General features: G+C 37.2%; 1 protein-coding gene across 1 annotated transcript in view; it reads right to left on the minus strand.

Moving 5' to 3' along the window:
• Positions 1-2,052: 2,052 nt before the first annotated feature.
• The window catches only part of CCDC181 (coiled-coil domain containing 181), a 29,801-nt gene continuing 17,175 nt past the window's right edge, over positions 2,053-14,678 (minus strand). The window contains exons 4-5 of the mRNA XM_063103696.1: positions 4,103-4,257; positions 2,053-2,212 (exon numbers count right to left, since the gene is read on the minus strand). Coding sequence (XP_062959766.1) covers positions 2,053-2,212; positions 4,103-4,257 — 315 coding nt within the window. The remainder of the gene's footprint in view (positions 2,213-4,102; positions 4,258-14,678) is intronic.

Below are 14,678 nucleotides of genomic sequence, written 5' to 3' on the forward strand. Positions count from 1 at the left end.
GGGGGCAGCCTCATGGGAGTCAGCCCATAACCTGTAGGGTTTGCACTAACTCTGGTTTAGTGAATTGTAGGACACCTAGCTGGTGTCTGCAGAGAACTGGAAAATTGCTTGGTGTGGTGGAAAACACTTAAACATCTGGTGTTAGAAATGAAATATTGAGTGTTGAGAGTGAGTATAGAAGAAAAAAGTTTGTTTTATTCACTCTACCTCATACCATATACAAAAATTAGGTAAAGTTTACCAACAGCTTAAATATATGAGCTGAAACTATAGTACTCTTTGAAGAAAACACAGGGATAAGTCTTCATGACTTTCAGTTCAACAATGAATTCTTAGCTATGACACCAAAAGAATGACCAACAAAAGAAAAAAATAGATTAATTAGACTTCATCAAAATCAAAAGTGTTTGTACATCAAAGGACATTAGCAAGAAAGTGAAAAGACAACATACAGAAAGGGAGAATATTTACAAATAATATATCTATTAAGGATCCAGTCTTCAGAATATATAGAGAAGAACTCTTACAACTCAACAACAAAAAGACAACCCAATCTAAAAAAATAGACAACATGAATAGACATTTCTCCAAAGAAGATATACAAGTGGCCAACAAACACATGAGATTAGTTATTAGGAAGATGCAAATTAAAACTACAATGTGACAGTATTATACATACATTAAGATGGCCATAATAAAAATAATAAGAAAAATAAGTGTTGGTAAGGATGTGGAGAAATTGAAACTTTCGTGCATTGTTGGTCAGACTAAAACGGCATGACCTCTGTGGAAAACAGTTTTGCAATTTCTCAAATAGTTTACCATAGAATTACAATATTACTCAGCAACTCCATTCCATTAGATATATACCCAAGAGAATTGAAAACAGGTACTCAAATAGTTGTACACAACGTTCACAGCAGCAATATTCACCATAACCAAAAGTTGGAAACAGCCCAAATGTCCATCAGCTGACAAATGGATAAACAAAATGTGGTATATACACACATGTTATATATACAAATATTACTTTATTCCATAAAAAAGAATGAAATACTGATACATGCTACAATATGAATGAAACTCCAAAACATTATGCTAAGTTAAAGAAGATATAAAAGTTCATATCGTATTACTTCATTTATATGAAATAGAATAGGCAAATCCTTAGAGACAGAAAAAGCACATAGTGTTTGCCAGGGGCTTGGAGGAGAAGAGATTAGGGAGTGACTGCTTAACAGGCAAGGGGTTTTCTTTTGGGGTGAAAAAATATTTTGGAACTGGATATAGAGGTGGTGGCTTATGTTAAATTGCCTGGTATATGCTCCAAGTGCTATAAGAAGTTGAGATAGGACTGAAGAGTTCTATGTTTTCTAATTTAGGGTCAAGTGATTAAGGTACAAATACCAGTTGATGAGAACCTTGTCTTTTGAAGCTTTAACAGAATTCTTACAGTGATTGTCCATTCTCTATCACATTTGCATGTTTACTTTATTACTTTGTCCCCTATCCCTTACACGTTCTTACATATATCAAAGATTATGCATAATTGTTACTTTTTTTTTTTTAAGTACTAACAGGTGGAATTAGGCCTATCCTTTTGCTTACCTCGCCACAGCTATTCAGTTTCAAAGTTGACATAAAGAGGACTTTGTATAATGTCTTGAACCAGGCTTAAGAAGTCACTCCTGCCTTATGAAATGTTCTGTTGCAATTTTTTAAAGTGCTAACAGGAACTATGAATAGAAATTTGTCCCTTTCTTGTGTTCATTCTAGCTAGAAATGTTATAAAATAATTTAGGTGTATTACAACACAGAGTTCATTTGTTCAATCTGTTGTACAGACTAAGAGATGGCACAACACATTACAATACTATGAGAGAAGAAATTTATTTCATTCTAGTGTTAAAAAAAACCCATAAATTTACTGTCAACATCACCAAAACATAAATACCATTTCCATAATTTAGAGTAAGATAAAAGCACGTAGAAGAAATGATACCAAAAATTTTGATGATAGCAGCTGCCAAATGAAGTATTTAATAGATACCTTCAGTTATAATGATCAGTAAAACGAAAAGATTTGGCTTCTGACATACAAAGGTGGTTCTGTAACTGTTTAGAACGCTTTGCTTCCAGTCGGAGCTGTCTAGCTCTCTCTTTAACAGCTTGTTGCTCTTCTATTTTTTCTATCCGTTTCCTTCTCAGCCATCTGTAGAAAAAGGCAGGATCAGATTTGGTGAGTATCAACCTGAATATGCTCCTCATGTTATAAAGTTACTACTACAGATGATTAAAGGAAATGGACATTTATTTATTTATTTATTTATTGGCAGCTGGTTGGTATGGGGATGAACATTTCTTTACATTAAAATACTGTCACAAAACAAATTATTAAAGTATTGACTGAAACAATTCAGACTTATACCCCAGACTCATACAAGAAAGCATAATTACATTTGGGATCAAATGTTTGGAATTAAGTTTGTCTTATGATAAAATTGTCAACTTAATTGGCTTTTTAGTAATAAACAATCATTTTACATGTGCTGTAGGTCCTGTGTTTGTTTTAAGATGGTTTTTTAAGTAAATAACTATGTGATAGTTTCCAAAAAACTTATTCTTTGCAACTAGCTGTGTTTTAAAACATTACTTAGCCAGGTTCAGAGTACTAGGTGCAGAAATGCTGCCTTACTCTTCTTGGTAGGGAAATTATAGAGCTCTTGCTTTTCAGTGCAGAAAATAGTTCTTCCTTAAAATAGAGAAATAAGCCTCAGCAAGAAAGCATCAAAAGAGGTAAAGGAAGAGTCCACATTCTAAAAAATTCAAGTCTATAAAGCTCACTTAGTTAAAATAATATAAAAAATAACTGTATACATACATACTAGGTACTTCAAAAAGTTCATGGAAAAATACAAAGCTTTCCATGATCTTTTTGAAGTACCCATGTATATCTGGTAAATAAGTGTGTATATGGGGTGTCTGTGTTTATACATATACATACAGGTGTTTTTTTCAGAAACAAACCTAAACAACTAAGTAACTGTGTTAGAATAAAAGAGACTTAAGAAGTATCATTACCTGATGTACATTCCTGAACTGGATGCTAATTTAAGCAAATTAACTGTAAGTCATTTATGGTCAGTAGGAGAAAAAGATATGGCTGGATATTGGATGAGATCATTAATGAAAATAAGAACATTGCAGAACAGTATATATAGTATGATCTCAATTTATATTTTTTAATTGTAAGTATATGTACAGAGAAACATATCTAGAAGGTAGGCACTCTGGTGCTAACAATCATGATTTCTGGATGATGAAAATGTTAGTTTAAACCCCTCCATTTCCATAATGTCCATTTACTGTTTCTATTATAATAAAAGGTCATGTAAAAAAAATGGAGAGAGACACAGAGAGAGAGAAAAGAAAGGAAGAGAGAAAGAAAAGAAAAGAAAAGAAAGAGATGGCAAAAAAGAAAAGAAAAAAGTAATGAACTTCAAACAACTGGACTCAATATTCACTCTGTTCCCTCACTCTCCCTAAGGCTTGCTAGCAAAATTATGAAGCCAGGTCTGTAATCTCAGGATCAGCGAGGTACTGCAGTCTTAACCGGATAATGGAAAAGAGATCAGCTTTGCCTTAAATTACCAAAATGTGTGCCCAGATCTCCTTTTCATTTGGTCTATGCAAATTTTCCTTCTCAGCCCACTTGTATGTCTTAACACAAAAATATATATTGGTAAATGCAACTTTGTTCAGTTTTTCTGAGGGCTATACAGGAAAAGCTGTAACCAATCTTTGACCCATTTCTATAAGAAATAAACAATTAAACGAATAAGTAAAAGGTAAGTATCAAAAGCTATCATACTGGTACCACAGGAAATAATCTTAGTTTTAAGAAGTATTTTGAAGGAGGAACTATATAAATACATAAATTATGGAGTTAAAGAATTATACATTTTTTTAAAGCATGGATTTAAAGTTGAATAGGTACATACTATAAGAGAAAATATTTTGGGTTTTTTTCAAGCTTTAATAATCATATAACTTTCTAAAATGACTGTGAAGAAGGGGGGGAAATGCCCTGCCTTTAACTTACTGTTTAAAGGCCCTTTCACGGCCTTCTGTTCCTATAAGGAAGAATAAGCATTCCTCTTGCTTTCTTAGTTCTTCTGCCTTTCTTTCTTTCATCTGTTCTTCATGCTTTTTTTTAAGCCATGATCGAAAAGCTTGTTGTGGATCTCTGTTTTCCCGCTGATTAAAAAAATAAGCTTTGATTAATTTAGATTAATTTAGATAAGGTTCCCTGCCCATGGAACCTTACGAGAATACATGTCCCACTCATCAATTTTTCATAATAATGATAATCTCATTAGCTTCATTTCTAGTATCTAACCAAATACATTATCCTTGAATTATCAACACTAATTACCCTTTCGTCAGAAAATTAGACATTGAACTCATTGCCATCTGGCTTCTTTCAAAAGTCTCACTGAGGTAATCAATACATGAAGAAAGTCTAAAAGCAGTGATTTTCAAACTCTTCAAAGCTGAACTCTTTGTCAAATAAAATAATTTTGCCCAATAGTACAAACATATAAAGGAAAGGATTGAAGAAGTGTTGGGTGAGCTTCCAGTCAAGATGGCTGAATAGATGGTCCCTAGCATCACTCTCTCCCACAAACCAACCAATGTACAACTATTAAAAAGTGATGACAGCTAAGCTGGGGCTGCTAGACCTCAACGGACAAGGAGGGAGAGACCTATGGAGTTCATGAAGGCAGGAGAAGCCACCATGAAAGAAAAATTTCGAGCCCCAGCCTCTTCAAGGCTGGAGCTGATGAGTACATGGAGCAAGAGCTGGAAAAAACTGCTGCCATGCCCTTCGTATGAGGTTGCTTGGAGAGGGCAGGGGAGAAGAGGGCCCTGGTGGCCCCCAGGCCAGCAAGACCATTAACAGGGTTCTCCTCAACTCACACAGAAGGAACCACAGACAACTGAAAAAAGAAGCCACTCAGAGGCCAGTGAGTCATTGCAAGGGAATTGCACAAAGCCTATCCCATAGGAGGTGTTTGGAGTACAGGCGGTGGAGATGGGCCCACTGGGGGAACATTGGGGCACAGCATGGACAGCTGATCAGCCCTCCAATCAGTGCAGGACCATTCAGTGGAGACTGGTCCAGAATATAGAATTGCAAAGGGTGCAGTATGCTGAAAAGACTCACGACCAGACCAGAGTTTCCACACAAGCCAGGTGTACTGGACCTCACAAGACCCAGAGGTGTTAACAAGGTCAAAAATTAAAACCTGAGCTGCACAAAAAGCCTTCCCCAGGGAATCAGCATTAAAGCTCCCGAGCCGGGGTGATAGGGAGATGAGGACCTCAGCCATGCCCCCCTGACACCTGCAACCAGCCCAGCAACGACCACCAATCAGCTGCAGGAAGCACCCTGGGCTCCTGAGCTGGGGTGGTCAGGGGCTGAGGGCCTCAGCCACACACCCTTGATGTCTGCACCAAGCCCAGCGATGACCACCAAGCTGCCACTGGAAACACTCCAGGATCCTGAGCTGGGGTGGTAGGGGTACAAGAGGGTCAGCCATGCCCTCCCAACATCTACAACCAGCTCAGCGATGACCACCAGGCCACCACTGGAAACACCCTGGGCTTCTGAGCCAGGGCAGTGGGGGACTGAGGGCTTCAGCCACATCCCCTAGACATCTGCATCCAGCCCAGCAATGACCAAGCTGCCACTGGAAGCCCGCTGGTCTCCCTGCTGGAATGAAGGTGGTGCCATGGGCTTCAACCATGCCCGCCCTCCTTCCTCCTCCTCCCACACTATTTCCTTCCCCCTTTTTCTCTCCCCCTCTCCCCAATTGCTTTGCAACATCTTAGAATGTAAATAAATAATAATATTAATAAATAAACTTTTTTTAAAAAAGAGTTGCGGTTAGGCAGCACAAGTGGAGTTCTGATCGTTGTAGCAGTTCCTGAAGGAGCTCCACGGAATACAGTTTTCAAATAAATGATCCAACACTTGTGTTATTCATCCTTTCTTTTGAATTCTAACTTTGTTTTTAAGTTTTATGAGTACATTTCAGAAGCTACTTAATTGCTAAGCACATCTTTGAAACTATAATTATTATTACGGAGGATAGCCATATGGATTTTCTGATATAAAAATCTTCTGATATGGCTAACATTCATCAGGAGTTTGACATAAGAAAAAGCTAGTAGAAGTAGCTTATTTCATGGTCCCTCAAAGTTCATGATGAGTCCTATCTTCAGAGAATTTTCAAAAGTTGAAAGAGCTCTTATTTGGGGGAATAAAGGAGAAAAAGGGACAGACTTGGGGCTCTTTATCCTTGGGAAAAGTATGACTTACTATGTGGATTCCTGGCTAGAACACAAAAGGAAAGAATATACTCACTGAATACTTTCCCCAAATTTGAGGTCTGTGATAGAGAAAACCTTTACCTGTATCTTGCATTTTCCCTTATCAGCAACTCACATTGCCAAGTATGCTCTGGTCTAATTTATAAGATTTATGTAATTCAGGTTCTTTGATGCACAACTGAACTTTGCGGAGAGGACCCCTGGATATAAAGAATCATTGCTAAACACCTAGACGTCTGGGGATGGCTGAAGATGACTGAGAAGTGTTCGGTCTGGAATTACAGATCAAGAGTCAAGGATTCAGGGCTGAAGAGGATTGATGGGTATCTGTTCTTTCATTCATTCAACACACACTTATAGAGTATTTACTACAAAGCAGGCACATGGGTATTGGGTTGCATTAATGAACAAAAACAAGGTTCCCTCTCATACATTCTATACCTGCACTGTACAGTACAGTAGCCACTAGTCACATGTGGCAATTTAAATTTTAAAAATTTAAAAATTCAGTACCTCAGTCACATTAGCTACACTTTAAGTGCTTAACAGCACCACGTGGCTAGTAGCTACTGTACTGAACAGCACAAATACGGAACATTTCCATCAACACAAAAAGTTTTACTAGGCAAGTGTTATCCCACACAGGGAGAAAAAAAAATAGATTATTAATTGATAGATATGTCTGATTCAAAAGAAAAGTACGGGAAGGAGAATGTGTAATAAAGGGGAAGATGAGGAGAAAGGACAACATTTAAATAGAAAGTGAGGAAGCAAGTTATGGGATATCTGGAGAAAAAGTATTTCAAGCAGTGGTAATGGTAAAAGCAAAGGAGCTGAGAAGGGATTGTATTTGGCATGTTCAATAAATAGCAAAGAAGTCAAAGTGATGCTGTAGCAAAGTGAATGAAGAGTAGTAGAAGATGAAGTCAGAGAAGTAACAGGTATCAGGTAATGTACATCCTTCTAGGCCTTAGTAAGAACTTTGGCTTTATTTTAAGATAAGAAGCCATTGGAGGTTTCTGAGCATGAAATACATAATTTATTCTGCATTTTAGACGGATCATTCTGGCAGCTATGTGGAAAATAGATTGGGTGAAGGAGAGACAAGATAAAAGAAGGGGGACCATTTATTGGGCTTTTGCAGCAGTACAGGCAACAGAAAATAGTGGTTTGGATTAGGATAGTAGGATTCTGTACATACTTTGAAGGTATAAGAAACAGAATTTGCTCAAAGTTTGAATGTAGGGTTTTATGCCATGCTTTAAATGATTGTTTTTTTAAAATTATTCCAGGTTTCCTTTCTATGGCTTTTTAAATCCAACCATATAAAGTCAAACATTTCTCCACTGCAAAAAATAAATATAAAAATGAAGAAAAAAAGTAATGCACCTAATCTCACAAAGAACTAGTTTGCATAATGCATAAAGAGTTTCTATATATCAAAGAGAAAAAGACTAATATTCCTAATAGAAAAGTTGCCAAAGGATTTTTCCATGAAAAGAAAGTTTGACGAGCTCATATATGTCAATCTCCCTCATAATATACTACAGTGAGACAGCAATTCCCACATACCAGACTGGTGATTGGTAAAGATAAAAACATTCGAAAGCACACTTCTCAATGAGGGAGTAGGGGTGCAGGAACTCTCACACACAGTTGATGATAGGATTAAGTGGCACATGTATTGGAACCAATTTGGCAATATTTGTCAAAATTTTTAAAAGGAAAACCCAGAAATTCTACCTCCATTTCAACTTTTATATTTGCAAAATTAACATATACACAGGGATAATTAAACAAAAGATTAGAAAAGCAGGAGTGACATCATCAGGATGGCAGAATAGGAAGTCCATAGCATCATTTTCCCTCACAATCAACAAATTTATAACTATTAAAAAGTGAAGACTGCCAACCCGGGACTGGAGCACGGGGAAAAAGAAGGGAGACCTATAGGGTTCATGAAGGTGGGAGAATCTGTGAGAAGAAGAAACCACTCAGTCCATTTCAAGCCCCAGGTGCTTCAGGGCCAGCCTTGTGAGAGGCAGGAAGAAGCTTCAACACACAAAACAGGAGCCAGCAAAAACCACAGCTGAGACCTTTGCATGAAGTTGCCTGGAGTCTACATGGGAGAAGAGGGCCTCAGAGCCCACCCTACCAGCCCCAGTCCAGTGAGACCACTGTCAGGGTTCCGGTGGACCCACATAGGACCATGGAACTGTAGCCAAATGAAGAAAGGAGACCCACAGAGGCCAGTGAGTCATCGCAAGGGACCTAAGCACAGCCCACCCCACGGGAAGTGTTTGGAGTGCAGGAGGGAGGCTGGCCGGCTGGGAGAACACTGGGGTGCAGAGTGGGCAGCTGATCTGCCTTCCAACTAGCACAGGCCCACTCAGTGGAGACTGGTCAGGGTGATAGAATTGCAGGGGGCGCAGTTTGCTGGGAAGACTCAGTCCCGGGCCAGAATTTCCGCATAGCCCAAGTGTATCTGAACTCACAAGATCTAGAAGTGATTCAAAAGGCAACAATTAAAATCCAGTCCACAAAAAAAGCCTTCCCCAGAAAATCAGCAGCAAAGAAGCAATTTAGCGCAAGCACAGAGCTCAAGTGCTGGTCCCCACAGGAAGTTCCTCTAATTTTGGAATTAACCAAAACCACTGACCAGAGACAAAGCTCTGATATTAACTAGTAAATGTCTAACACCACCACAGAACACCTATACAACCCAGGAGAGGTAGCAGTCTCCTCAAATGCACAAGAATCAGTGCAAAGACACAAAGATCACAAAAGAACAGAGAAATATGACACCATCAAAGGAAACAAACGCAGCACCAGCAATGGACCCAGAGGAACAGCAGACTTACAAAATGTTTGACAGAGAATTCAGAATAACCCTCTTAAGAACACTCAGGGAGTCACAAGAAAATACAGATAGAAAATTAAATAATATCTGGAAAACAACCCAAGAGCAGAATGAGAAGTTTGTCAAAGGAATTCTAGAAATAAAGACTGCCCCAAACTATGAAGCTAGTACAAGAAACCACAGGGGAAACTCTACATGAAATCAGAGTGGGCAGGCATTTTTTTGAGTGCAACTACAAAGGCACAGGCAACTAAAGCAAAAATACCCAAATGGGATTACATCAAACTGAAAAGCTTCTGCACAGCAAGGGACACTGTCAAAAAAGTGAAGAGAGAACCTACAGAATGGGAGACAATGTTTGCAAATTATAAATCAGACAAGAGACGAATATCCAGAATATGCAAGGAACTCAAACAACAGCAAAATAATAATAATAATAACCCAGTTAAAAAATGGGCAAAGGACCTGAATAGACATTTCTCAAAGAAGACATACAAATGGCCAATAGGCACATGAAAAAAATGCTCAAAATCACTAATCATCAGGGAAATGCAAATTAAAACTACAACGATATATCATCTCACTCTAGCTAGAATGGCTATTATCAACAAGACAGAAAATAACAAGTGCTGGTGAAGATGCAGAGAAAAAGGAGATCTCCTACATTGTTGGCAGGAATGTATATTGGAATAGTCATTGTAGAAAACAGTACAGAGGTTCCTCAGAGAATTAAAAACAGATTTACTTTATGACCTAGCTATCCCACTACTAGGTATATACCCAAATAAATGAAATCACTATCAGAAAGACACCTAGACTTCCATTTTCATGGCAGCACTACTCACAATAGCCAAGAGATGAAATCAACCTAAATGCTCATCAATGGATGAATGGATAAAAAACCTGTGGTATATATATACACAATTAAATGCTACTCAGCTACTAAAAAAAAAGATAAACTATCATTTTTAGCAACGTGGATGAAACTGGAAATCATCATGTTAAGTGAAGTCAGTCAGGCACAGAAAGACAAATACCACATGATATCACTCATGTGGAATCTAAATAACAACAACAACAACAAAAAAAGTGGTTCTCATAGAAGTAGAAAGTAGAACAGTGGTTATCACAGGGCTGAGGGTGGAGAGGAAGAAGGAAGATAACTGGTGGACTAAGGGGTACAAAGCTATGCTGTGTACCCTAAGTGAATCATTGTGCAGTTTATGCATGTATTGAAACAACACACCATAAATATGTACAAGTAAATGTTAAAATATTTTGAATAAAAAAAGATAAAACAATCGAACATCATCTTTAAAGTGCTAAAAAGAAAAAAACTGCCAGCCCAAAATTACATATCCAGCAAAAACAAAACAAAAACAAATACTTCAAAAATGATACATTTCTGGGCCAAGCCCGTGGCGCACTCGGGAGAGTGCGGCGCTGGGAGCGCAGCGACGCTCCGGCTGTGGGTTTGGATCCTATATAGGAATGGCCGGTGCGCTCACTGGCTGAGTACCGGTCACGAAACAGACGGAAAAAAAAAAAAACAAAAAATAATACATTTCTGACACATTCAGTATATATATTATAATCTGTAGAGCAGTTATTTTAAACAATGCAAAGAAGCATAGCTGAAGAATGATAAAAACATAAAATAGAATATACTTAATACACTTGGTTAATACACAAGAAGGCAGAAAAGAATGAATAATGGAATTAAAAAGAGATAAAACAAATAGACAGCAAATATCAAGATGGTAGACTTAAAACCTACCATATCAATAATTATAATTAAATACAAATGAGCTCCAACCAAAAGTAGTAAATTGCTCGACTGGTAGATCCAAATACATGGTGTCTGCTTGAGCCACTCTTTAAATATAAAGGCACAGATACACTGAAAGTAAAACATTAAAAGTATAACTCACATTGTACACAATTCCCCACAGAAATAACCAACAAAATGCACTTATTATTGCAATGTATTAAGAAGCCAAATTAATCAACTACCAAGTTATACTACAGCTCAGCTTCAGTAGAGATGAAGTTCGTAAAAGTACTTCAGAACACTATTAGTTTATGATACAAATTTGCATTAAAATCAATATTTGAGACAGATTTGAAGTGTAGCAAAAAATAAAAATTTCAAAGGGAAATATACATATAGCCATGATGTCATCTTACATAAAATTTTTTTGAAATAAATTATGTTCAATATGGCTCATGCTTTCAAAGAATACAATTCAAAGTTACTATTTATTTTATCTACAAATAGAGCACAATAGAACACTAAATTGTACATTTATTTTTACAAATACGCAATAAAAAATTACATTAGGCTGAATGGTGTGAGAACTGAAAGCCCATCATCCTCCAAGAAGCGATCAGCAGCGCCATCACAGCTGTTTCCTTTGGTCACTGATCGAAACATAAGCTCCTCTTATCTTCCCTGCCCTTAATCACTAATAACTACTGCAATGTGCTGTGCTTCTCCCCTGTGCAATCCAAAATTCCTTCTTTCCCTCATAAAACCTGATAGTTTGTTTTCTGTAATTCCTATTCAATGATATATGACCTCCCAAACATTCTCCATTCTCTCAAGCCACTGCTAAAACCTGGCCGTAAACCTATCTTATGCAAACTCCCCAAGGCACAGTCTCTTCTCTCAAATAGAAGCGATGAACATTGGGGAACAGGTATACCTTCGACTTGATGATTTCCATTCCTCTGGGTATATTCCCAGCAGTGGGATAGCTGGGTCATATGGTAGATCTATCTGCAATTGTTTGAGGAACCTCCATACCATTTTCCATAGAGGCTGCACCATTTTGCAGTCCCACCAACAATGTATGAGAGTTCCTTTTTCTCCGCAACCTCGCCAGCATTTATCGTTCAGAGTCTTTTGGATTTTAGCCATCCTAACTGGGGTTAGATGGTATCTCAATGTGGTTTTGATTTGCATTTCCCGGATGCTGAGTGATGTTGAGCATTTTTTCATATGTCTGTTGGCCATTTGTATATCTTCCTTAGAGAAATGCCTACTTAGCTCTTTTGCCCATTTTTTAATTGGGTTGCTTGTTTTTTTCTTGTAAAGTTGTTTGAGTTCCTAATATATTCTGGATATTAATCCTTTGCCAGATGTATATTTTGCAAATATTTTCTCCCACTCTGTTGGTTGTCTTTTAACCCTGTTAATTGTTTCTTTTGCTGTGCAGAAGCTTTTTAGTTTGATATAATCCGATTTGTTTATTTTACCTTTGGTTGCCCGTGCTTTGGGGTCATATTCATGAAGTTTGTGTCCAGTCCTATTTCCTGAAGTGTTTCTCCTATGTTTTCTTTAAGAAGTTTTATTGTTTCAGGGTGTATATTTAATTCTTTAATACATTTTGAGTTGATTTTAGTGTATGGTGAAAAGTATGGGTCTAGTTTCATTCTCCTGCATATGGATAACCAGTTCTCCCAGCACCATTAGCTGAAGTGGCAGTCTCTTCCCCAGTGTATAGGCTGGGTGCCTTTGTCAAAGATCAGATGGCTGTAGGTGTGTGTGTTGATTTCTGGATTCTCTATTCTATTCCATTAATTAGTGTGTCTGTTTTTATGCCAGTACCATACTGTTTTGGTTATTATAGGTTTGTAGTATAGTTTAAAGTCAGGTAGTGTTATGCCTCCAGCTTTATTTTTTTTGCTCAGCGATGCTTTGGCTATGTGTGGTCTTTTGCTATTCCATATAAATGTCTGGATAGTTCTTTCCATTTCTGAGAAAAATGTCATTGGAATTTTGATGGGGATTGCATTGAATTTCTATATCACTTTGGGTAGTATGGACATTTTCACTATGTTAATTCTTCCAATCCAAGAGCATGGGATATCTTTCTATCTTCTTGTATCCTCTCTAATTTCTCTCAGTAGTGGTTTGTAGTTCTCATTATAGAGATTTTTCACCTCCTTGGTTAACTCAATTCCTAAGTATTTTATTTTTTTGGTGGCTATTGTAAATGGGCAGGCTTTCTTGATTTCTCTTTCTGCATGTTCACTATTGGAGAAAAGAAATGCTACTGATTTTTGTGTGTTGATTTTGTATCCTGCTACTTTGGTGAAATCATTTATCAACTCCGAGAGTTTTTTTGTAGAGGCTTTAGGAGGTTCGATATATAGGATCATGTCATCTGCAAGCAGGGATAGTTTGAATTCATCTTTTCCAATCTGGTTGCCCTTTATTTCCTTCTCTTCTCTGATTGCTCTGGCTAGTACTTCTAAAACTATGTTGAATATCAGTGGTGAGAGTGGGCATCCTTGTCTAGTTCCTGTTCTTAAAGGAAAAGCTTTCAGCTTTTTCAGCATCTATAGAGATGATAATATGATCCTTGTCTTTGATTTTATTAATATGGTGTATCACATTTATTGATTTGTGTATGTTGAACCAACCTTGCATCCCTGGGATGAATCCCACTTGATCGTGGTGAATAATTTTACGTATGTGTTGCTGTATTCTGTTAGCTAGTATTTTATTGAGGATTTCTGCATCTATATTCATCAAGGATATTGGCCTGTAGTTTTCGTTTTTGGTTGTATCGTTATCTGGTTTTGATATCAGGATGATGTTTGCTTCATAGAATGAGTTTGGGAGATTTGCGTCTGTTTCAATCTTTTGGAATAGTTTGTAAAGAATGAGTGTCAATTCCTCTCTGAATGTTTGGTAAAATTCTGCTGTGAATCCATCTGGTCCTGGGCTTCTCTTTGTTGGGAGCCTTCTGATAACAGCTTCAATCTCCTTTATTGTTATTGGTCTGTTCAGATTTTCTACGTCTTCATGTCTCAGTTTTGGGAGCTTGTGTGTGTCCATAAATTTATCTATTTCCTTGAGATTTTCACATTTGTTGGCGTATAGTTGTTTATAGTAGTCTCAAATGATTCCTTGTATTTCAGATGAATCAGTTGTAATATCGCCTTTTTCATTTCTAATTTTTGCTATTTGAATCTTCTCTCTTTTTTTTTTGTTAGCCATGCTAATGGTTTGTCAATTTTATTTATCTTTTCAAAAAACCAACTTTTTGATTCATTGATCTTTTGTATTGTATTTTGGGTTTCATTAAGTTCTGCTCTGATCTTAATGATTTCTTTCCATCTGCTAATTTTAGGTTTGGATTGTTCTTGTTTTTCTAGTTCTTTAAGGTGAAGTGTTAGGTTGTTCACTTGCCATCTTTCCATTCTTCTGAAGTGAGCATTTAATGCAATAAATTTCCCCCTTAATACTGCTTTTGCAGTATCCCACAGGTTTTGGTATGATGTATCATTATTTTCATTAGTTTCAATAAATTTTCTGATTCCCTGCTTGATTTCTTCTTGGACCCATATGTCATTAAGTAGAATGCTGTTTAATTTCCATGTGTTTGTATAGTTTCCAGAATTTCGTTTGTCA

The sequence above is a fragment of the Cynocephalus volans genome, chromosome 8, assembly GCF_027409185.1.
Source record: "Cynocephalus volans isolate mCynVol1 chromosome 8, mCynVol1.pri, whole genome shotgun sequence".
Lineage (NCBI taxonomy): Eukaryota > Metazoa > Chordata > Mammalia > Dermoptera > Cynocephalidae > Cynocephalus > Cynocephalus volans.